At 27.6% G+C, this 26949-nt stretch overlaps 2 protein-coding genes across 6 annotated transcripts in view; one reads left to right on the top strand and one right to left on the bottom strand.

Moving 5' to 3' along the window:
* The window catches only part of LOC136980687 (dynein axonemal heavy chain 2-like), a 647596-nt gene that overhangs the window by 193942 nt on the left and 426705 nt on the right, over nt 1-26949 (top strand). The gene's annotated exons all lie outside the window — the stretch shown is intronic.
* Nucleotides 1-26949, bottom strand: part of LOC136980691 (centrosomal protein of 170 kDa-like) — a 65331-nt gene that overhangs the window by 17032 nt on the left and 21350 nt on the right. For 3 of the 5 annotated variants that reach the window (XM_067276867.1, XM_067276869.1, XM_067276868.1), the window contains exons 6-12: nt 26031-26328; nt 23361-23707; nt 20584-20650; nt 11566-12056; nt 8997-9069; nt 6883-7895; nt 2091-2417 (exon numbers count right to left, since the gene is read on the bottom strand). In XM_067276867.1, coding sequence (XP_067132968.1) covers nt 2091-2417; nt 6883-7895; nt 8997-9069; nt 11566-12056; nt 20584-20650; nt 23361-23707; nt 26031-26328 — 2616 coding nt within the window. The remainder of the gene's footprint in view (nt 1-2090; nt 2418-6882; nt 7896-8996; nt 9070-11565; nt 12057-20583; nt 20651-23360; nt 23708-26030; nt 26329-26949) is intronic. The other 2 variants (XM_067276870.1, XM_067276871.1) reach the window with 2 other exon arrangements.

The raw sequence follows: 26949 nt of genomic DNA, 5'->3' as shown, positions 1-26949 counted from the left end.
AACACTTTTTCTGGGAAACCAATGTCGTATTGATGACGTTTTCATTGATTCATTATCAATGAATATGTGCCATTCTAATGAATCATATTCTATTTCAACGCACTTCATGAGCCCATGAACATCATTACAATAAACCAGATTTCCCTCTTTGGAGAAAAACTGAGTAAATTCTCTTTCTTGATGCCTGAACCATGAAAATGAGGTCCCAGATGATAGTAGGTTTTTGTTTTTTAGCCTTGATCCTAGCAATTTGGCTGTATCTTTTGAAAGATCTAAGTCTCTCACTAGGTCATTGAGCTCACTCTGAGAATAAAGTTGAGGTCCTTTGTCGACAGAAAAATCTGAGCTAGAATCATCATGGGTCTGAGTCATTTGACTCCCTCAGGATGTCATCTAAATTAGAAGGTGGCTGTGGAACTGGTATTTCAGAACCATGGGACACTGGACGAATAGCTGAGTCAAGGTTAGGGTAAAATATTTTCTTTTTCGTATTAAATCCTTTAACATCTACCAAACAGAAGTAGCAGTTGGTTGTGTGATTTTTCTGTTCACGCCATATCATAGGAATGCCAAAACGAAATGAGTTTTTCTTACCCTTAAACCACAAACAAAGATCTTCCTCACATCTTCTGCACACCTTATGCAGAGTCCATGCTTTGTCTTGATCTCAAAGTTTCAATTTGAAATACACGAAATAAACTTTCTTCATAAACTCACTTATGTTTCTTTGTTGACTTTTTACTGTGTATTCACCACAAATATAACAGAAGCTGTTGGGAGAAATTACACAACCTCTGCAAACCATATTCCAGAAATAAAAATACAAACACAGTAGCGTTCAAATGCTGGATATAAACTGAGTGTGGTATTAGATGGCCAGCAAGATACTGAACTTATTTAACTTGTTGAAACATGATCTAATCCAACAGCAGGTTGTTTATATTTATTCCTAATATCCCAGATAACATGTCGAAACATGCTCAACCTCACCAGTAATATTACTCACTATCAACTTTTAACCTGTTTCTACATGATCATGTGACCTTCCTCCTAACGCTAAAACTACTTAACCCACCTCCCCCTACCACTACTCTCTTCAACCATTAACATTTTTTTTATTTATTGCCAAGTCCAGCTATAATTGATAGAATTAATGTGAGAAGTCTTCGTTTTAAGGCCATTTTTTTAAATAAAAAAAAAAAAAGAATACTAAATTTTAAGTTAATTAGGAATTTTACGCTAAATACAAACAAAAACTTGAGTGTAACAAAAAAAATTGACGAGATGGAATTTTTTTGGTATTTTTTCGTTTTTACCAAGTTGAAATCTATAAGAAAATGTATAAATATCCTATGCAGTTTATTACTTGCAGACCTGTGTTATGGAATGAGACTAAGAAGTTTTAGTAAAATATGAGAATACATAACTATTTTCCTTATATCCTAGATTCATCACCAAGTGACATTAAATTGCCATGTGATAAGACCATTAACGTTAGTAAATTTTAAAAAAAATGTTTTTAACAGCTTTAAATGAATGTAGGAACACAGCCTACTTAAAGACTACCTTAAATGATATAAAAGTTTTTCATTCTTAGAATGAAAAAACCTTTCATATTGTTAAAAATAATGTCTTATTTCTTTAAATTTATATAGTCCTAGAACTTAAGTTTTTACAATTACAATTTTGAAAATAATGCATTATTTTACAACTTTCTATAATTGAATAATATGTCTGTAGTGAATAACTGAATTAGGTGAAAAACATTACATTTATTTTTATTAGGTTAATAGTTATCATCATCAATAATAATTATAATTTAAAATTTTTCAATAAAAAAATTTAATGATTTGGTATAATAAATATTTAATATAAAAGTATTTTACCAAATCATTGTGTCAACATTAATTATTTTATTATTAATGTTATTAATTTAAAGAGTAAATAATAGAGATTAGTCTTAATGATTAAATTGAACTTATTAAAGGTAACATTAACTATGTTAATAAACTGTTAAATGATCATTGCATGAAACCTACTTTAAACATTAAAATGTATATAAAAATGTTTATAATTTCTATAAAACCTACTTGCCATCCAGGAGAAATTCCAAGTGCTCTTGTTGTTCCTAATCCACTTTGTTTTCTCAATTTTGAAATAGCACTAGACTTTACCAATTTATTAGGCCTCTCTAATTTTTTTGAACTGTCATTTAAATTATCTTTTTCAAATAAAAGTTCTTCTGCACCATTAAATGAAGCTGATCTATGAAAAGATTGTAATTTATTGTATGGACTAGATATTATTGGTGCTTCGATTGCTTCTACATCAGAATTAACAGTGTCATTTATTATATCCATTTTCTTCCAATGAATATTTGCTTTACCAGGATCACTTTCAATTCTTCTGTGTCCGTTCTAAATAAGTAAAATTTTACTACTTAACATGAAATGTTTAAGTTGTTATTATTTTAATTGCATTTTAAAATGATTCATATAAAAAAAAAGTTTATACTTTATAAAAACATTTTAAAATTATTTGAAATTAATTCACAATTTAATTTATTTAATATTAGTATTGATGAATGTTTTATGTTAATCATATCAGAAAAATTAATCATCATCAATTTTAATTTCATTAATATAACAAAATATATGTATTAGCAAATTCTTTCAATTATATCACTAATATAAATTCTAAGGACTTGAAACTGTTAAAAAAAATTCTATTTGTAGATTTAATTTGGAAAATCTATAAATGTTCTTTGTCTAATGTACAATGTATTATTATTAATCTAAATCCAATTGTACAATAAATTTGAAAAAATTATAATTAAAAATATAAATCAATAAATGAATAAAATGATAATCATTTCTCATTTAAAACTTTATAAGGCTTTATCTAAAAGTTGTTCAACAACAAACAGAATTATGGCATTTGTTATATAAATTGCCAATGAAACTAAACATTGCAATTTTAGAAGTGCTGGTTAATAAACTTTCAATAGACATAGTTCTAAACTGATACTCATTAAAAAAACTAAAATTAATTTAATTTTGAAAACCAAGTGATTTAATTTGATTTAAAATTGAAACCTGAAAGACAAATTGAAAGAATAAGTGATTTTTTACAAATTTTAATATTTTGGATGCTTTAAAAGAGGAATTTTTATTATATAATAAAATACTTCTAGAATATAATTTAAGTGTTAAAAAATTGTTTGACTAGAATTAAATTCCATCAATCACAAAATCTTTGTAACCAATTAAATTGATGATTAAATAATAAATGACAATATATTAGTACACAGTTAGTATACAGTTGTTGATGCATCATACTGCAAAAAATAATTATTAATATTAAATGTTTTAAACAAAAATATTAATGTTTATCAGTTTGAAAATGCACACTATTAAAATAATTAAACATAAGTAAAATAACAAAACAAAAAATCCTTTTTACAACTTTTTCATTTCAGCATGAATTAAGTTTACTGTTTCAAATTATACAAATTGGTTAATTTTTATTAAATCCTTATTTCCTGGTTTCCTTTATTGACCACATAAATTCCTTATATAATTCTCAATTTTAAAATTTGACCATAAATTTAATTACAGTATATTTTTGGTGTTTTGATCAATTTGAATGTGCCATTTTAAGTCAGTGTATATCATCTAGATTTTACAAAAATCAATTTTTTTAGAAAAAATCTCATTACTAACAGTTTATTACTTTCATTTATAGAATTAAGAATAAACAACAAGAATATAATATAAAAATACTAATATACAGAATGAAATTAGTCTTCAATTTGTAATATTTTAAAACATAACACAAGTAAAAATTTGATGTCTTCACAAATTCTTCACAACCATAGGAACATAATTAACAGGAGCAGAGTTGATCTTTCCTTTAATGAATATATAAACTGATCAGTTTGTAAGCAGAAAAGAGCCTCAAAGGAAAGGTCAACTCTGCTCCTGTTAATTGTGTTCCTGTGCTTGTGAAGAATTTGTGAAGACATCAAATTTTTTTGTATTTATTCAATTTGTAATGCTAATGTACAGTACAGTACATATTAATGTAATGGCAGTGTTTCAAATAGATGTTTAAATCATGTAAATACCAATATTTTAAAAACATATTTAAAATACTTTTAATATTTCATGTATTCTGGAGTATTTGAAATAGTCAAAAGTATAGGGTGGGCCAAAAGTCCTTTACCATTTAAAAATTAAATAACTTTTTTGCTATTATTATATTTTATTTTTTTTCTTCAGATTTTTAAAATACAGAATTCGGAAATAAATTATGGGTAAATTAATGCCAGAACAATGTGCAGCTGTTAAGGCAAATTTTTGGAGAAACAATAATTTCCAGAAATGCAGAGTTTCATTGGCTGCCAAGATCAGGCCGGATCAGTAGAGCCATCAGATTTTCTTTTTATGGGGATATTTGAAACAGAAAGTGTTTATTAATAAGCCCAAACTTTTGCTGAGCTGAAAGACAATATTTGTCAGGAAATTCGAATGATAAACATAGTCACTTTGCAAGCAGTTATGAAGTGTGCCGTAGAAAGAGCTCGCCTTTGTGAAGAGGAAAATGGGGTCATTTAAAATTGTTTAGGCCAAAAAATCTCTAAGATGTGTAAATTATAATGTTAAAAATAAACTTATAAAATGATTAAAAGTAAAAAAGTTATTTCATTTTTAAATGGTAAAGTGACTTTTGGTCTACCCTGTATTTCATATATTTTTTGTATTTCAAATATCAAATATTATACTTGTGTTGAGTATTTGAAAATGCAAATACTTTGAACTTCCTAGCAAAAATGTTTCAAATAAAATATGAAATATTCTAAAATATTTGAAATAAGAATGGAAATAGTTTTATTTAAAACATCACCCGGCCCTGATTGGAAATTTGAATATTGGAAAGTGTTTTCCATTATATCTTAAAGGAAAAATTTAACTTGTTCTCAGTCCATCTGAATAATTCCAACCAATTACTTAAAACAATACAAACACTGCAAAACACCTATTTACCATGATATTAAAACACTATAAATTCCAAATACCTACCTTCCTAACAAACACTTTTGAGATCATTAAAGTCTATGTTTAGAAGCAACAGCACAATGAATAAGTTGTATAGAATTATAAATTGTTATATGAGCTGCATTTTTTTAATATACAATAGAAACAATAAAAATGTTGTAATGATACTATGCATTTTGTATTAAAACATTACTGGAGAAAAACAAAACAACAATGATGATAAAAAAAAATGAGGTAGTAAATCCACTTTAATGAACTCTTAAGATAAAACTCATACGACTGTACTAAAATTTTATGATAAAAATCTCTAAACTTCATCTATAGTAAAACACAAACACAATATCACTGAAATAAACAAAAATAAATGTTTAGAATGGAGTCACTTCCTTCTCATCTTTTACTACTGTAACTTTTAAATTTTTTGCAATTGTGCTGTGAATAAATTTATAATACTGGGATTCTTTGATTTGGATGTTATTTATTACATATTACAAGATTATTCATTGCAGTGGAAAAAATTCAGATACAGGAAGTTTGGATACTAGAATATAGCTGTGTTGATTTTCACACCATATTTTATAATTGTCTAAATTCCATACAAAAAACTGATAAATGCACTTTTTTACAACCACTTTCATTATTTTTTGTAAATAATTCAGATTTCCTGCTAAACTTTTCAGTTGTCTCTCTGCAAAGTTTTTACTTCAATTAGGACACCATTTATTATGATGTCTACAGTGCTTTCATCACCATCATTCCTCTTGTGATATTGAGATTGCAGGTATTCATGTTTTAAATTCTTTAGTAAATGATTTATTTATTAATAATTAATTATACAGTTATCACAGTTAAACTGTTACACGGAAATATAATTATTGTAATTAATTTTAAAAATACTCTGTATGAAATAAATGATATGATACACATAGTTTGATCATTTGATAAAATACAGAGATGAGACCTCCAGTACACATTGATGGCACTGTTCTGTATTCAAAATAATCTACATATGTTATTCATTTAATAATGATGTATATATTAAATGTTATCAATTTATCTTCCAAAGTTAGTAAATAATAATAAAATTAATGAAAAAATTCATCTTGAGTGCATTTTTACTAGATTTATGTTTTCAAAAAATGAAAATTGAATCACTCAGAAAAAGAAATCAATGCATTAAATCAAAAATTCACTAAAGAAAATTTGTCAAATTAAAAGTGTACTATATTAACAGTTACTGTTCTTTTCACACACAATTGTATTGAATAGCATTTGTTACTTATATTATTTATGTATGGTATTCTTATATAATTTTGGCAATAACTTACACAATATATTGCATTAATAAATATTTTTCTCTAATACTGAAGATTCAAATACCCAAAATTAATATTGAACATCTATACTAAAATTTAATAAATTATTCTTACATTAAAAACTAATCTAAAAACAATCTTAATTTATAAGATTATCTTAATTCATTTCATTTAAATGTATAAAATTATGAATCCTTCAATTTTTAACATAAATTTATTTTATATTAAAATGTTAATTTGAATATATGTATTCCAACAATTAAATCTGGAATTATAATAATATATATCTTGCTAGAGAAGTTTATTCACTGAATATATCTCATAAGATGTTCCTTCATCTTAATAAGAATATGCATTTCAAACATGAAAATATACATTTTGTGAATAAACTTCTCTAGCAAGACATGTTGTTAACATTTCAGATTTAATCATTGGAAATATGTACATTCAAACACAAGATATTAAACAGTTCACTTTTAGAAAGATTAATGATTAAATTAAAATATTACTTTATTAGATGCTGCAGAATTTCTTTTACTGTCTTTAGATTTTGATGCAGATTTTTCGTTTGATTTTGTAGTACATTTTCTAGGTAGACGAAGACTAAATCGTCCCCCATCTTGTCGAGACAACTGCTGAGGATTCAGGTGCGAACTAATTTTGTTAGAACTACTTTGTTGTTTGATATTTTCTTTACTACCTTTTTTACTAACAACAGTTGTAGCACTATCTGATTCAATACCTAAACGAGCTCTTCTTAAAGCAAATGCTCTATTCAGTCTCATTGGCGGAGCACTATCACTTTTACCTTTACTATATTGGGAACTTAAAGAACTGGGTTCAGTACTTGTGGAGAGATCAGATACAACACTTGCAGTTTCAGATTTACTGCGATTTAATTCTAGATCTGAATTTGAGAGATTCCATGGTATTCTTCTCCATAAACCACTACCATTTTGAGGCGTTTTAGCTTGAGGACTTCCTTCTGACCGAGTATCTGAAGGAACATAGTGCAATAAAGTTGTGCCATCTAAAGAGTCTTCATCACCATTTTGACAATTTTCCTGCTGAGCTATATTGGATTTTGTTTGAGAATCACAACTGTCTAGAGATATATGACTTGATGGTACAATGGTGCTGGATGTAAGACCTAGAGACTTTTGTAGTTTTTGTGACTGTACATTTTCTAAAAATTTTGATCTCCGATCAGAAGTATTATCTGATGAAATATAAAATGAAGTAGTATTTTGTAAGGGACCAGAACTTTGTTTAGAGTATGAGTCACAACTGCTGTCCTGATTGTTACTATGACTGGACTGATGTTTCTTCTCTTTTTTAATCAACGAAAGGGGATAATGTCCTAAACGAGTAACATTGTTACTACTGCTATCAACAGAACTGTCACTTATGCTTGCATCCAATTGTTTTGGTATAGGAGGAGTAGGAAGACGTCTTTTAGGACGAGCATTTTTTTCAGTTTTTGTTTTAGGATGGCTTTTTTCTAAAAAGGATATTTCATTTCCTGCAAATATATTAATTATTATTAATGATATTAAAAATCTTTTTAAATAAGCATTATAAAATGATTTAAATTAAATATCAAACTACACACCTTAAAAATGTCGAGAGATATTTTTGAAAAAAAAAGAAAGAAGATATTTACATTATTAATATATTTGTCAACTTGGACATTAACACCAGTTTAACAGTCCTGTTAATAATTAATGTCCAAGTTGACAAATATATTAGGAATCGAAATAAGGACAATAAGGCAATAATAATATTTACATTATGTTTAAAAAATACAATATTTGAGAAAAAAGGGCAATGACCAATCAAAAACAATCTAAGGTTTATTTGGTTACATGTGGGTGATCTTTTAAGGAAAACTGGTCCCTATTTAGGGTTACTAACATGGAGAAAACCTGAAAAACACCACACTTCTTGTGGATTTTATATCCTTTTGTCCTTAATTTTCTTTCTATAGCCAATTTAAAAACAACATTGAGAAATGAGCTAATAAAATTTTATTTTAAAAACTAACATCAACTTACTCTAATTTTATAACAACAAAAATAATTCAGACAATACTCATCTATATGATCTCTTTTAGCTACAAGGGGAATTTTTAACCCTTATGTTACAAAAGGAGTTCATATAGCAAATCCAGTTGAATGACTTTCCCTTCAGCTGATTTCATCTCAAATAAATTAAGACAATTTTTAAGTTCCTTAATTTTGTATTAAGGATGTTTGACTGTATATGGATCCACATGTTTTCTTTTTGAACAGGGAATTTTTATTCAAATGGATCATAGATATATGAAAAAGATAAAAACAACTCAAAGTAATATTGATTAAACTGAAATAGAATTTTGTGAAAGAGACATCATCTTTTTAATATTAACTAAATAATTCATGTAATATCATTTTATAAGACTTGATTCAGTTAAAAATATGCTGTTAATGGAATATCTTCTGATTAATTCTATTATTAAAAGTAAGAAAACTTTCTGAAACAATAAAATATCTTGAATTTACATGCATTTTAAAAATACATTAACTCTTTTATAATACCAATTTTGTTATTTTGTATATTAAAGTTTTTTATTAAATGTATTTACCTTGCTGGCTTATAAGTGTAATAGGTGTTACCGGTTTCACTAAACATTTACTTTGTTCATTTGCAACAGAATGCTGAAAGCACAAAATTTTAATAAAAATATTTAAATTAATATCAGCTTCACATACAAAATAAATAAAATTATTATATAAATAATTAAATTATTAAATATTTTTAGTTAAAATTTATCTTTAGACAATTAAAAAGTTTATTTCCTGATATAAATGAAGAGTTTATTATCAAAGTGATGTATCTCCATTTTTTATTTTTTTTTAGTTCATGGCACCAGCACGTTGATAATATGCTTCTCTATAATGCTACAATATTTTTTCCCCAAATGGGTGTTTGTTCTGTTGAAAAATGTATCAAAAAATTGGTTTTCTTTTTCAAATGTAACATTTTTTGTTTTGTATTTATTTCCAAACTTTTGCATTTCCATACAGCCAATTACAAAGTGTATTTTGGTCACATGATAATTTCACAGTAATGGCTGCTTTCTGAAGTGAAAGTGCTATTGTGTTTGATTGTTTTCTTCATTTTTCTTTAATAACGGCCATATTTTCTGAAGAAGTTCAAAAAGTATTTAATTGATATGCTAGAAAGAGGTCAAGTACTTTTTTGTAGAAATTTTTGTAAGGAAAATGAAAAACTTATGAAAATTTATTTGTTTTGTGATGGATGCAGTGCACAAAACAAAAATTACACATTATTAGCAATGCTAGGAAACTTTCAGATATGTATAATGTAATTTTTGAGATTACACATCTGGTGCAAAGTCACAGTTATTTACTCATAGTTTTTCTTAACATATCTTAACATTTTTTCCACCCTTTCAAAGGGTGGAAAAAATGTTAAGAAAAACTGAATTTCTTCTTTTACCAGAAGACTACAATCAAATATTTGATCATATTGGACAAGTATGTGTTCTTGGTAAAGATTGGCAACTTGGTAATTGGAAACTTGCAATTCATTCAAAAATGGATTTTAAAGTATCTAAAATGAAAGTAATCAGAATAAACTCTAAATATGTTTGTTGCAAACAGCACTATTCTGATAGATCAGGGATGTGCAAACATATAATGTTAAAAAGAGATAAAAAAAATAGTCATGTCTATTAGTTGATTTGTTACCATTGGGGAATAAACTTAAGCTGGAAAAGTTAGATGATGTGAAGAAACTTTTAAATAAATTGGGAATAAGTGATGGGCATACTGCAATGACATTTTACAAAGTGTTTTCTTGTTTAGAAAGTGATTGATTCTAAATAAGTACTGTGACAAAACAATTACAATATGATTTTCATTAATAATTTTATGTAATCATTAGATTTTTATTTTCTTTCTTTTGGTTAGTATATTTTTTAAGCACCATTTTTTATCGTCTTCAATCATAAGAATAAGGTTTGTGTGATTTTCATTTTTGTTTTGTATCTTATTTTGTATATTCTCTTTTGCAATTTTGTTTCAAAGTGGTTTAAGTCCATGATTTGAAGTACCAAAACTACCATTTCCTTTGCCTCAGGATTTTTTTCACTGTTAAACCTATATTCAAAATATAAAAATAAAGCTCTGTACAAATAATTAAGTTTTTACCTTAACATTTAAAGCAATTATTTAAAATTTGCAATTTTTGGAAATTTGTATTTTCTGGAGGTATGACACTTTGGAAATAAGCTCTTCAAATATAGTTATGTCAGAAAAGACAAGTGAAAAATCTATCCACAAAAACTATCATTTATTGATCTATTTAAATAAAGATGCACTTCTTAAGGATTTTTAAATGCTGCTTAAATTTTGAAAGAAATGTGATTAATTTATTTTTTTGTACTGTAATGTCCATTTTTCAGGTTTTTACTTAAAAATTCTAAAAACAATTTAAACTTACATCAAATCAAAAATTAAATACTTGTTTTGCTTTCTTAAATAACTATTTAATCAGAACTGTTTTCAGCTATTATTTTGGCCATCCTTAGTTTACAAGTACATTGAAAGGAGTGGAATAAGAAATTCAGAATAAACAACTGTGAAATGATTGATATTAAAAAATTATATAAGCATTTAAAATTTTAAAATATATAAACAGAACTTGATACAGTAAATTACAATTGTATTGTGGAAGTCTGATAAACCATATTTGCCATTGTAAATATGTTTTTAAAAATGGTTTGAAGTTTGAACAAATTTTAATTTTTTTGTGTGTAAAAGAGCTCAAGCATCTGTAGCCCATGGATCCATTCCTGGAGTATTCAGCAATTAACTTTCTATAGACAGAATTTAAAGAACTCAAAACCTGCATCTAAATATTATTAATGTTATAGGCATTATAAATGTTTATAATGTTAAAATATTTAAGGTATAAATAGATAATTGTTCTAAAAAATCTGATTGACTAGTAATTTTGTAATTTGTTCACTGTTCAACAGCCTTGAACACACTATCAATTCAAAATTCCATCCAATAACAAAATTTAACACATCTACAAACAATTTGAAATGTTTTGTTAAAGAAATAAAAATTTTTTAGTCAAATTATGTTCTAAACTTTAAAATTTTTAATTCAATTAAGAATTACCTGTTTTTCTTTTTCCTCTGAATTAAGATTTGAAGCCTGAAGTTTTTCAATATTCTTATGAATTCCAAATATTTCATCAATTTTTTGTCTTGCTTCATCCACTGCAGGATCATTTAAATCTGTTTCTACTGTATAAGTCCCAGTTTCACTTTTATCATCAATTTCTTTCTGAAGTACTGATCCATCATCTGGACTTTTAATTCTACATTCTGATGAAACTTTAGTTGGAGATTTTATAATGCCATCCAACTGATTTTTTTTATTCCAATTTTGTGACCAATTTGTCATTCTGGGAGAAGATTCAATAGCTGTATTTGATGAAGAAGAATTATAAACCTTTTGCTCACCATTTAACATTTTTTGGATTAAAAAAGTAGCAGCTTCACTTAGTTTTCCTTCAGATGAAACTTTTTCTTTATGTTCTCTTTTTGATGCTAAATCCCATAAAGTTGATTCAGTTGACTGAGAAAGAAGTGACTGTTTGGCATTTTCTAAATAAATAAGAAAAACACATTATATTGCTTTTTATTAAAATAAGTTTTTCAAAAGTAGGCCCTAATCATAAAAATAATTTAAATTCATAATTGCAAAGAAATAGTTTGTAATTTTTATATTGACACTTATATTATTTATAATTCTGAAATTTTTCTAATAATGTGCCTTCTAAATATCAAAATATTTCTATTTGCTAATGTAACATACAAAACATGATGATAAATAGTTTCATTTGTGTTTAAAAGTCATCTAAATCTAACTTTTTTCAGAAGTAATCAACTATTATAAATAAAGTAGAAAAGAAGAATATATTTTTAGAAGTCAAACCAAATTTATCATCAGATAAATTATGTTTTTCTAAAATTATTCTATCCCACCTTTAATCAAATTACCCAAGTATTTATGTTCTTTGTTCTTCATAATATATGCTCTATGTTCTAATTTGGAACTTTGAACTTTAAACTAAAGATGGACCTGAGGCAGACTTGTGAAGTAAGCCAAAAATGTTTGTTGGAACAATAAAACAGTGCTGGAATAAGGGGTTGAGATATTGTGATTATAAGTATTTATATAAAATGGTACAGTTATGTGCTAGAGTATACAGAAAGCCCACAACTTCTCCTCTTTTAATTTTATTGTGATAACCAACTAATGTTATATATATTTTTTCTACATCTCAAGATTTTAATTCTACATCTCAAGATTCAATTTAGCTACTAAACAAATTTGATGTACTTCCCTATCCCCATAACATTAGAAGATCTACATTAATGTCCACATCAGTGGAGCGTGTGGAAATTTTTAGAGGTGTGTGACAAAAACAGTATTGATCAGTTGCAGATTAAGTGTAAAATAAGTTGTTAATCTTAAAATTATAATAAATAAGAATACAGATATCCCTCACAACACAGAACTTCCACAACATGGTTTTGTGACCAGAGGGTTGGCACCTCTTTAGTGTCTTGTCAGGACTGACACCACTGTGTCTTCTAGGATAGACACAGAAACCTTGATGGCTGCAAATTTGGAATTTGCGCGAGCGGTCACTTGCACGGGCGGTCGGATTTGGGATAGAGGAGGGCTGAGAGACGGATTGAAAGTGAGTCACTTGGATACAAGGTTAACAACTAAAAATAACCGATTTAATTCAACAAAAAAAGGAATACATAGCTATATGCTATCGAATAATGAGAGAGAGAGAGAGAGAGAGAGTTTACAAAAAACTGTGAGTTGGTATATATATATATATATAACCTTGGATGCACTAAATTATGCAAACTTCCAGATTGCTGATTTGTCATTTGGTTGGTTGGGGAGGCGTTAAATTTCCCTTTTTCTTGATGGCGGTTGGATATAATAATGGAGAACTGGATATAATAATCCAGGAAGTTTGAAGGTGTCAAAACACGGAGTATAATCCTTAATGACAATACCTTTCCTGTTTTTTTTTTCAAGGCACTTATTTAGATGTGCTCGCAAACTCTTGACCCTTTTAATACTCCAAATCACGTTATCCCTTTTCACCAATCATGAATTTTAATGATTAGTTCCCAGTGACACATTCAATGAGTTCCCTCGGAAAGGAAACAACTCCAAGGAGAGATGTGTGATCATCCTTCAGTAATAAAGTTGGAAAAACTTTCAAAAGATGAAAAATGAATTTTCTCTCCAAATTTCATTAAGACCGATCTCTCACATCATTCCGGCCTTTCTAAAATCGTGCTTGTTCTCCAAAAGAGCAAGTTTGATTTTCACTGTTCTTTCAAGTAGGTGTAGCCATTTACAATGAAAGATTTGTTTTCTCTAATATAGTCAACAACTTCCAACAATTTTATATTATTCCGATACAATTGTTTCTCATACAATTTTTTTCCAATAATTATTTTTCACTCTTTTCGTACAACATTTAAATTTCACTCTTGCTCTCTCTTTCTGTTATGGTTACACAGTCAAAACAAAACCATGATGCAAGTATAGGAGTAAATGTAAATGTTTTTTTTCTTTGGGTTCAATATCCTTTGCTATCTAGCGGTTATGTTCTTTAATTGTCTTGCACATTGGTGTGATCATCCCTAATCTGACTGGTCTTTAATCAGAATTTGTTTGTGTATACGAATATTCTTATTGGTAAGCAGCTTCGCGGTGAATATAATTTTGTGGTTGGAGTTGCGTCTAAGGTTCTCAGATTATTACAGAAATTGCTTTTAGCCCTAGGTATAATTAAATTAATTAAAATATCTATAACCGTGAGGCAGATAATAGTAAGGGCTTATCACACCAATGATAATAGGCACAAACTCTCAGGAATCAAATTTAAAACATTTAATAAAACAATAAGCCCTTACTATTATCTGCCTCACAGTTATAGATATTTTAATTAATTTAATTATACCTAGGGCTAAAAGCAATTTCTGTAATAATTTTGTTACATCTATAGAATAATTTGCCTGGATCCCAATTGATATTTGAGCATAGGCCCTCAGCTATTAAAGGATGAAATAGATAAAATTAACATATGATGCAACCAGATGTCAGTGCTGTCATCACTTGTGCACCAGATGTGGAAGGTAACACACCTCCTTTGTAACCACTCCCTACAACATGCAGTAATGTCTGAACCTGCAACTCTGTTGTCTTACCATTTTTGGTATGTATTTGATATGATCTAAACTGTCTGTATAACATTAGTTCATAACTGTAAACCAATAATTGGGCTACTCATAACTGTTTTTGTATCAGCACCCTGTATGTCACGCTACCATTCAACATTATGAAGAATTATTACTCCTACTTACATTGATAATGCTTACTGTTCATACAGTCATGGTGACACATTTTCATCTTTATATTGTATAGCTTTAAGCATAGTTTTGAGTTTAATTTTAAGTTTATTTTTTTCACTTCGTATAATTTTTAAGTATAGTAAAACCTTTGGTTAATACCAACTGATGAGAGACTATTTTCTATTGAAGAATAGTCCAAAATATATTTTGGGTTTTTCGTTTTCCATACTTATATAGTCATCTTATTGTACACCCCTTTTTTGTTTTATTAAATGTTTTTACTTTGATTCCTGAGCATTTGTGCCCATTATCATTGGTGTGATAAGTTCTTACTATTATCTGTCTCATGGTTATAGATATTTTAATTAAGGGTTTCAAAAGTTTTGAAACCCTGTTTTCTATTAGTCCTTTGTTTTGTATAGCATGGATTTGCATAAACATGACACTTTTTCAGAATGTAACTACCATGTTATAAGAGGGATACCTGTAAATAATTTTTCTGATACTATTTTTTTTAACTTTAATAACTAACTAATACTTTTCTAACTTTCCTGATGATTTCTACTGTATAGGTTGCATGTTGTTTTTCTTACTGATAAAAATATGTGAGATTAAAAAAATTTTGCTGACCACTGATCTACACATCTGAAGACACCTATATATACATTTCAAAATGAGATTTTAAGTATTTTAATAAATGTCAAACATAACTCAGTAAACTCTTGTGCTACTAAAGAAGTTAAGAGAGCTTTTTATTGTTTATAAAAGCCATCTTCAAAGGCAAAATAGAGGTATATACAGTTGTATCAATAAATAAAAAACTTAAATCAACACCTTAATGCTTGCTGAGAAATTTTTAATTAAACGAACGTTTTCGGCCTCATCTATAGGCCATCATCAGGTCGAAATACAAAAATTGGAACGCTTACGTTCCATACATAGAATACAAAATTCAAACTAAACGTTTTTTAAAAAATGGAACTAATTAACGAAAAAATAAAAAATAAATAAATAAATAAACATATAGTGAGAAACTAGAAAAACAACAATAATAATAACAAACGAACATAATATCAATATTACCTATCCTAACTAGAAATAATTCAATTTAAAATATAACTAAGTTCATGCCCCTCCTATAAGTTTTTAAGGGCATATTTCCAAGCCGAAGGAAGACCTTCCGCGTCCCTTGCGTTAATACATTTATCTTTTAGCTTACTTCTGTAAATTTCCATTTTTTCCGCTGTTCTCGCCAAAGTTGGGGAATGTACCTGTTTTATGATTCTCGCCTCATTCCACCGTACCACGGATCCTTCAGCTTGCCCCATCTGGGCTAGTACTGTTGTATTGGACCCTTTTCTAATATCATACTTATGTTCCTTCATCCTAATTCCTAAGTTTCTAGTAGTAACTCCCACGTACTCTTTATTAATACCTAACAGCTGGTTCTCGTAGGGGATCTTATACACACCTACCTTATCTTCTTTTTTAACTAATCCTTTATCGTTTCTAAGTATTTTATACAAATTCGGAGCCCTTTTTAAGATCACCCTTGCATCCTTCAAGCTTGCTATTTCTTTCATAATCCCTCCTAGATATTTATTGAATGTAAATTTCGTATACCTATAAGGCCCTTGTCTAGTGTCTTTATCACTGCTGGTCTCAAATTTTCTAATAATTCCCTCTATGACTTTCCTCTTATACCCTAATGTTCCTGCTATCCGTATAATTCTTTCTATCTCCGTAAGTCGGTCTATCACATTTTCACAGTATATAAAGGCCCTTCTAATCAAAGCTCTAAATGCCACTAACTTATATTTATAAGGGTCATAAGAGCTAGCAGGGATATAAAGTGGGCTATGTGTAGGTTTAATGAATACGCCAGTGGATATATGCCCTTTGCTAAATACGATATTAATGTCTAAGAAATGCAACATCCTAGAGCTTTTTTGCTCAAGCTTCAGGTTAAGGCCTTCTTCGTTTTCGTTAATTCTATCCACAAAGTTAGCAATTACCCGATTGTTCTTCCATATTATGAAAATGTCATCTACATATCTCTTGTAGTATACTATGTCCCTTTCGAAGCCGCGTAGCACTTTTAATTCTACTTTTCTAACAACAAGTTCGCAAAGGAGCCCCGAAATCGGGCTTCCCATTGGTACTCCCCTTTTTTGCTTGAATGTTTGGTCTTCGTAAACGAAGAAGGATTCGCAACATACTAGGTTAGCCATTTCTATAACCTCCTTTCTGTGTTGTGTTAACGTTGGGTTTTCTTTAAACAAGAACTCCAACAGCGCTTCTACGCAGGATTCCACTTTGATCGACGGGTACATACTTTCGTAATCTAACACAGTTCCCACTTCTTCATCCATCAAAGTAATGCTTTGTAGATCTTTAACTACCATAACAGGATCCTTTACCACAAACTTATTACTTTCCATCAACGCGGAGACGTATTCTTGCAATCTTTTTTCTAGGAGAAATGTAGGACCTTTTCGTTTTTCCACAATAGGCCTTATTTCCTAATTCTCTTTATGGGTTTTAGCGAAGGCAAAGAGTCTAGGGAGCCCTGGTCTAGGGTTCCGGCATTTTCGGAGAAACGGTAATATCTTCGCTAGTTTGGTTTCCTCCAGCTTTTTAACCCTTCTATCAATAGTTTGAACTATATTACTGTTGACCTTGATACATTCTGTTTTTCTGATGTATTCTTCTAAGGCTCTATCATACGTTTGTTTTTTCATTATGACAATTTGTTTGCTTTTATCTGCTCTCGCCGCAATCAAATTATTCTCTTTTAACCATCCCTTAGTGTATCTGATATCCTTGCTGTAGCCTTCTCTTTTAAAAGTGGTACGCGGCTTCGAAAGGGACATAGTATACTACAAGAGATATGTAGATGACATTTTCATAATATGGAAGAACAATCGGGTAATTGCTAACTTTGTGGATAGAATTAACGAAAACGAAGAAGGCCTTAACCTGAAGCTTGAGCAAAAAAGCTCTAGGATGTTGCATTTCTTAGACATTAATATCGTATTTAGCAAAGGGCATATATCCACTGGCGTATTCATTAAACCTACACATAGCCCACTTTATATCCCTGCTAGCTCTTATGACCCTTATAAATATAAGTTAGTGGCATTTAGAGCTTTGATTAGAAGGGCCTTTATATACTGTGAAAATGTGATAGACCGACTTACGGAGATAGAAAGAATTATACGGATAGCAGGAACATTAGGGTATAAGAGGAAAGTCATAGAGGGAATTATTAGAAAATTTGAGACCAGCAGTGATAAAGACACTAGACAAGGGCCTTATAGGTATACGAAATTTACATTCAATAAATATCTAGGAGGGATTATGAAAGAAATAGCAAGCTTGAAGGATGCAAGGGTGATCTTAAAAAGGGCTCCGAATTTGTATAAAATACTTAGAAACGATAAAGGATTAGTTAAAAAAGAAGATAAGGCAGGTGTGTATAAGATCCCCTACGAGAACCAGCTGTTAGGTATTAATAAAGAGTACGTGGGGGTTACTACTAGAAACTTAGGAATTAGGATGAAGGAACATAAGTATGATATTAGAAAAGGGTCCAATACAACAGTACTAGCCCAGATGGGGCAAGCTGAAGGATCCGTGGTACGGTGGAATGAGGCGAGAATCATAAAACAGGTACATTCCCCAACTTTGGCGAGAACAGCGGAAAAAATGGAAATTTACAGAAGTAAGCTAAAAGATAAATGTATTAACGCAAGGGACGCGGAAGGTCTTCCTTCGGCTTGGAAATATGCCCTTAAAAACTTATAGGAGGGGCATGAACTTAGTTATATTTTAAATTGAATTATTTCTAGTTAGGATAGGTAATATTGATATTATGTTCGTTTGTTATTATTATTGTTGTTTTTCTAGTTTCTCACTATATGTTTATTTATTTATTTATTTTTTATTTTTTCGTTAATTAGTTCCATTTTTTAAAAAACGTTTAGTTTGAATCTTGTATTCTATGTATGGAACGTAAGCGTTCCAATTTTTGTATTTCGACCTGATGATGGCCTATAGATGAGGCCGAAAACGTTCGTTTAATTAAAAATTTCTCAGCAAGCATTAAGGTGTTGATTTAAGTTTTTTATTTAATTCTGCTGGGTACGAGTATGAATCAGTATCAATAAATTCCAATATACAGTTCCAGTTATCTTTTCTGATATAATTATATGCCAGTCTTGTTGTCAGAGAATTTGTAGTTATTAATTGTAATTTTTAATGCTAGTCTTAAAATAATTTAAATTTGAAATGTAATGAATGTGCTATTATTCCCTATCAAATTTAATATATAACTTCAAAAGGAAATAATAGCAGTTTCAAATTATCCAATAATACAAATTAATCAGATTGAACTATATGTATATAAAACTAGATTTAGGATAAAGTAATTTATAGTAATACAATGCTTAAAAATTTAATTAAAAATTAAATATAGATATTTTCTTAACAGGAGACAAACATTACTTTTTTAATAAAAACTTTAAGAGAATATTGATATCCTGTGAATAAAATTTTCTTATTACAAAAAACAAGTTATGACAAAAACTATCACAAATGTAATACTTCTATGGATTACTGGAAAAATAATTTCTAAGATTTTTAAATCAAAGATTTTATTTTTCTTCCCTTCAAAATTTATAGTTATATACAAGATCAACAATACAATAACAAAACTAAAATTTATCCATGAAAGTACTTTTGCCTTTTACACAATTAATGGTTTTTCAATCTAAATAGAATACAGTGGAACCTCGCATAACAAACACCGCACATAATGAGTATTTCGTATAACGAGCAAAACAAATTGTAACAAAAATGACTTGCTTAACAAGCGATGTTTTGTGTAACAAGTGACGAGGAGAAGGAAAGTCCTAATTGTGAGCATGCTCCATCAGTCTGTGTTTAGTACTTGTTCCACTAGCAACTTACTCTCACTTGTGATCAGATATTTTTCCAAACTCGTGTTCACACACATTACATATAAACATCAACAACCATCGTCCATTATATAATAAACACGCCAAACGATATGCCAAATTCTTGGCCTATGTAAAGGCTATAATTAAATATTAGAAATTAATTAATTTGACTAGAGATAGGCAGTTATCCTGCCGTCTCATATTAAATTTAATGACCAATTCAAAATTAAATTTTAGAAATGAAATTAAAAAATTAATTAATTTGACTAGAGGTAGGCAGTTATGCTTCCATCTCATATTAAATTTAATAATTATAACATTTACATAGCACAAAAATTTTGCATATTGTTTGGTTGTTTGAGACATATTTTTTCAATTTTTTTTGTTTTCTGCAAATCAAATTTGCATTACTGGTTGGTTAATTTTGCACTAGAAGAAAATATGATGATGATTCATGCTCCTTAACAATGTATATTGCATAATTTTCTTTAAATAAAAGTTATAGATTTACATAGTTATACATAAAATATTTGAATATATTTTTGGCGTGGAAAGCATTATTGTATTTTACATTAATTTCAATGGGAAATATTATTTCACATAATGAGTTTTTCACATTACAAGTAAGATTCTGGAACAAATTATGATCATTAAGCAAGGTTCCACTGTATAGATTTATTATAGACTGAGGAAGTTAACTGAACATAAATAGCAAGAGAAATGAAAAAAGATGTATTATATTTTAAATAAACAAACTTGTGAAACAAATGTTTTTATACCCTGAATCCATTTCTTTGAAATATCTGGAGCTGATAAAGTTATATCTTTCATATCCAAAGAGAGAGCCTAAAACAAAAATTCACTTTTATAAATAAATATTGAAGATAAATAAAAATATTTTATATTCAAAGCATCTATATAATTAGATTTCCAATTCCATTTAATATAATTATTATTAACCTAATATGCTATCTGAAATTATTTAATCTTAGAAATAATTATAAATAAAGCAACAGTTAAATGTAAGACATCTATCAGACTCCTAAAATCTCTTAAAATGGAATTTCATAGTTTTCTTTCTTTAATCTTGAAACAAATCATTTTTTCATATTTAAAATTTGTTGTGGCTTAACTTTTCCCATAAATTTTGCTTTTATACATGAAAGATCAATATTTATCATATATATATAAATAAATAATCTTAAATTCTATAGAACTATTATTATACTTAATTTAACTGCACTTATGTTTCTTTTCACTTAGTAATATATACTATACTCGAAGACAAAATTACGAGAACTTTTTTGTTTTCAATTAAGTTCCATCCTTGATCAAAAGTTCTCAAAAATTATTACTGTTTCACAAATATATGTGTAGCATTTAAAATTATATTGTTTTACCTTTGTTTTTTTTCCAAAAAATTTTTTAAATAAAATTGTGTGCAGGACAGAATTATAGAAACTAAAAAATTTAAAAAGAGCAATTTAATACTTTGTCTAGCTTCCTTTAATGCATCACAATACATGGCATGGTTTCAATTAAAGGCAATTAAAATTAGCCAGGCTTCTTCCACAGCAGTTTTCAATAATGTAGGAACTTATGGCTTTGTCTCTGTCAGTTTTTTCATTTTACCCCATATATCATCTATAGGGTTCATATCAAAACTTACGGAGACTAATCTCCTACCTGGCCAATCTAATAGTGAAATTGACTGTTCTTCAATGGGTGTTTGGGTGAACAGGCTAAATGGCATGATGTTCCATCCTGCTGATAAAAAAGTATTTTTTCCATCTTCCATTCCTATAATAAATTTGAACAGTGGGATTTAAGTGATCTAATATTTTAATGTAGTCAGCTGAATTCAAAGTGTTTTCAGTTAAATAAAGACAAAATGTCATTAATGCAGATTGTGCCATAAACCATAACACTAGCTGGAAACTTCACCTTCTGACTTAGATGTGCTCGCAAACTCTTGACGACCCTTTTTATACTCCAAATCACATTATCCTTTTTCACCAATCATGAATTTTAGTGATTAATTCCCAGTAACACATTCCAATACAGCTGCATGATGTTTTTCATGTGGATGGCAAACAACTCTTAGCTGGCCATCATTAAATAATGAAAAAAATGATGCTTGTTTTTTTTTATTTTTCAGCTTACCTAGACAGATAAAAACAAAACTTGGAAGTTTTACATTTATCTGTCTAGGTAAGTTTTTTTCATGCACTTACAGTGCAAGCAGCATGGAATGAAACCATTTAAGAATGGTTTCTTCACTGTAATTCTTGAAACAATGCTTAATTTTTTCAAATGCCAACCAGTAGTTTTAGTTGACACACTTTTCTCAGTTATTAAATTCCAAGTAGCAGTCAATCAATTGATGAAAATTCTTTTATTGGCTCTTAAAGACCTCAAAGGTTCTTCTCTTCACGAGATGTTGTAATCTTTTCTCTTTCTTGGCCAGGTATTGCTTGATAGGTTTCAATTTTTTTTTATTGCTTTTCTTACACAGCTTTTTAAAAAGGTAAATCAGTATGTAGATTTATCTGTTTGACACCATTTTTCCATTTCTTAACAACTAATTATCATATCTCATTTTATAATTGTTTTGAAGGTGGCATTTTAGCATTTTGATTTACATCATTGAATTTTAATTAAAAAAATAAAGATTCAATATTTTTGTCTCAATTATTAAGTTTCCATAATTTTATCCTACACAAATTTTATTTAATAAAAATATTTTTATTAAAATTTTTAACAGTAAAATCAATTTACTATTAATACAAAATTAAAACAATGTAGTTTTAATTGCTATAAATAAATTTTATGAAAACAGTAATAATTTTTGACTACTTGTGATCAAAGATGGAACTTGAATAGGAAAAATTTCCATTTTTGTTGTTGAATGTGTATTCAACAAAAAGTTGCAGCCACTTGTCAATTTTTAAATTAATATAGGAAAATAAGATTAATAAGAAGTATGCTAGTTCTTTCAAATAAATTTTATATATGTATATTAACAAATTTATGGCATAACATCAGATAATTTAATTGGCCAAATGTACTGTATTATATTGGAATTAAAATGATGGGTGACAGTAACTTTTTGTCAGGTATAATACCTATAAATATCTCATACAACTGCATGAATGCATCATGATACAGAAACAAATGTATTTGGGAAATTCGATTATTGATTATTTTCAATCTTTTTGAAACTGGAATAAAACTGTTTTACTTTTTTTTTTTTTTGTTTAAATTAGATTGTCATTATTAACATTATATTTTAATTACTATATTGTTAAGGTTTATGAGAATATATCAAATGGTATTAATTTACACATACAGACTATTATCTTAGTCTAATTTCATATTCTACATTTTATCCTATAGTTATTATTCTCTAATTTTATTCATTATTATAAAAATTATACTAACAAAAGTAAACTTAATAAATATTCCAATTTTAGCCAAAAGCACAATTCTCAAAATCTCGAAAACTTAAATTCTTCCTTTACATTATTTATTTACAATAGGAAATAATACATTTTACCTTTTTAGAATTTGATTCATTTAATTTTCCAGGACGAAGCTTTTGAATTGGACTGCGTTCTGGTTCAGTTTTTCGTGGAGCATATTGACTTATACTATCTTTTATACCTAATTTTTTTCGTGATGCTGTTAAATCACTGTCAAATGCAATAGTAAATGCCATAGCAACTGGAGAAGATTCAGAATTTGCTTGCTCACTATCTTTATTTGAAACTTTCTGATTTCCTTCTTCATTTTTGCCATTATATAATTGAAGAATCTGCATTTCTAATGCAGGCAATTCCTCTTTTATTTGTTGTGAAATTTTCTGCTTTCCTTCGAATGGGAGTTTTTTCTCTTTTCCATCATCTGGAAGAATAAAAACAATTAAATTTTAAAAAAATATTTGACACATCTCACTTTTCTCTATTATAATGTAATACCAAATATCCCAATTAATAATACTAAATGAAATATTACATATTCTTGAGTTTCAAAAAATTTGTGAAATTTGTTCTGTCTCATTATCTGTTTAATTTAAAAAATCATCATCATCATCCTTTAAAAAAGCTATTTATTAAAAATGTTTTTTTTTTCTATAATGTAGCTTCTCTACATAAACTATTACAGAGAAGTCATTTCAATATAAGGATAGGAAATGAACATGTAAATTTAAAGTATATTAAATTTACATGTTCATTAAGCACATACATTAAGTAACACTGTATGTTTTAATAAAAATATAAAACACTAGTTTATTATTTAAACTAATATCACTGGTTTTAACAATTTTTCAATTTTTTAGCCTTGAAGACTTCTCTTTTATACACCATTACATAATTATACAAAATGCATTAAGCACTTATCATCATGTATTTACGACGAGAAAATATTACACATATATTATTTAGTAATTCTTTACAGTTTGTTATAAAACAATACAATATGATCACATTGTAAATTCATAATATTATTTACAATATAATTTTCTCTTTGTAATAAGTGCAATTTGTTATATAGGAAGGCTGTGTTTTGTATAAACATTTTTTCACTTAAATGTTTATGCTTTCACTAATAAACAATATTGTAGACCTTTGATTTAAGAGGAAAAAATTAAAAATTTCTTTTTTATTCATGTATAGAGTATACTAAAAGGTTGGATCAAGGAATCAACACTGGTAGAAGAAATTCTATCAGTTACATTATATAATTTTTAACATTTTAAATTAAAATTAAGTTTGGTTCTGTTGCAAATTTATATTTTCAACAGATGTTTTAGTGATGTGTATAAATTAATTATTCAATATACATTATAATATTTTAGACTGAACAGTCTAAAATATTAGTCCTAAAATATAATCCTTTAAATATTTTTTCTAGTAACACTATTGTATTCAAACAAATGTTTTTGGCCTCTTTCATAGGTCTGCATCAGAATTTAATGTATAAAATTAGAAGATTCAAACTGAAAAAAGTATTTAACGGTATTATTCAATCTAAATTAATTTCAGCTTTTATAGAAGTGGTTTTTTAATAATATTTCATTCATAGTTATAAATTATAACATTTTAATATATCCTTACTTTATAAATTTGGTATTAATATTTTTTTTTACATACAATGGTGCCTCATTCTTCAAACAACTCTAATTTTGAATGTTCCAGAGTTTGAACAATGCTTCTACATTCTAACTGCATGCACAGTGAAAAAATGCACTTGCTGCATAAATACCATCTGCTGTATACCTAATCATCTCTTGCTCTTGCTATGAAAGCATATCTTTCATATTTCATCTCTTCCATCATTACATTCAGGTATTTTCACTGCCTTATTTCACTTTATTTTTAGTGTTTGATTATGTATAACACTATCTATTAACCATGATATCCAAGAAGAGTACGTACGCAACAAAGTCTAAGAAAAAGGATGTAGCATTGAAAATTAAGGTAAAAAAGGAATTTATTGTGAAGCATGAAGAGGTATACATGTGGCAGATCTGAGTGCCATGCTGTAGATGCCAAAGTTGATGGTATGCACTATTCTTAAGAACAAGGAAGCAATAAAAGCAGCAAATGTGGCTAAAGGTTGACAACTTCCAGGAGATTTTCCAAATCAATAACAATCTATAGTTATAAAACTATATAAGTTAACATTATAAATTTAAACTTTTCAGTAACAAAATATTTTATATAAAATAATGTAAAAATAATACTAAATTATAACATTTAATAAAAAATCTGAAAGTAACCTAAAATGAGAACCAAATTATTTTTAATATTTAATGTATATTGGATATATAATAATAAAATTTGACTAACAAATTTGTTAGTCAAATTTTATTTGACTAACAAATTTGTCATTTAAATCTAGAATTCCGTTGAATAACTGCATGATAATATTTAAAAGTGAATGTTTTTTTATAGGTAGTTGTATTACAGATGGTATATTATTATATATCCAATATACATTAAATATTAAAAATAATTTGGTTCTCATTTTAGGTTACTTTCAGATTTTTTATTAAATGTTATAATTTAGTATTATTTTTACATTATTATATAAAATATTTGTTACTGAAAAGTTTAAATTTATAATGTTAACTTATATAGTTTTATAACTATAGAATATTTTTGTTGATTGAATATAACTTTTTCAAACGTTATATTGAATTTAATAATTTCAAATTACATACCCATAGACTCAATTTCCTGAGATGTTTGAGCATTTAAATTTTGTTCCAGTGCACAATACATATTTCCTTTATCTTCAAGATATTTTGTTTTCAAAGATTTATCAACAATGGGAACTTTCTCAGAAATGGCCAATGAAGGAGAAGTCGAAGAATTTTCTGATACAGACTGCTTTATATCTTCCAATGAATCTGCTTCATGGATTGAAGAATAAAGTTCACTTTCTCTGCTCTTATCTTGCTCAATTAAAAAATGCTTAGATTCAATATTATCTTTTGTAGTTTCTTCAAAATGTGCTGCCTAAATAAAAAAGGAAATTTAAGAATTTAAAAAAATACAAAGTTATTTTAACCTGCAATTGATATTTAATTATTTAAGGTTAAAATAATCCACATATATATATATATATATATATATCAGAATATAATTGCATTTATAGTATAGTATCAAAGCAATTCTCCTATAAAAGAAAAAAATTAAGTTTAAATAACTTAATATTTTAAAATTTATAATAAAGTAAATATTTATTCATTAAACAATAAGTAATGAGTTATAAAACAATAATAAGTAAAGGTTTTAAATCAAAAATCAATAATTTAATTAATAAATAAAATAAAATGAAAAATCATGCCTAAATAAAATCACTAATCTAGTATTCCAAAATTTTGTGAAATTCTCAGACTCAACAAAAATTTTTTAAGTCATTCAACTATGACAATTACAAAGTGCATTAAATGTATATGAAAAGCAAAAACAGATATTTTTAAATAAGTGTTTTATTTTCATATGTGATATATCTAAATTAGAAATTATTGAAATGTTTAACAAAATTTCATACAATTAATAGCAAAATTAATAATTCTGTTACTTTTTTTATTTAAATTTATTTTTCAATTAGAGTAGACATAAGAACTAGTTAGA

This window comes from Centruroides vittatus, unplaced genomic scaffold (genome assembly GCF_030686945.1).
Source record: "Centruroides vittatus isolate TY-2023 unplaced genomic scaffold, ASM3068694v2 contig_717, whole genome shotgun sequence".
Taxonomy (NCBI): domain Eukaryota; kingdom Metazoa; phylum Arthropoda; class Arachnida; order Scorpiones; family Buthidae; genus Centruroides; species Centruroides vittatus.
Note: the sequence above shows the minus strand (reverse complement) of the source record. Positions and strands in the feature narration are given on the sequence as shown.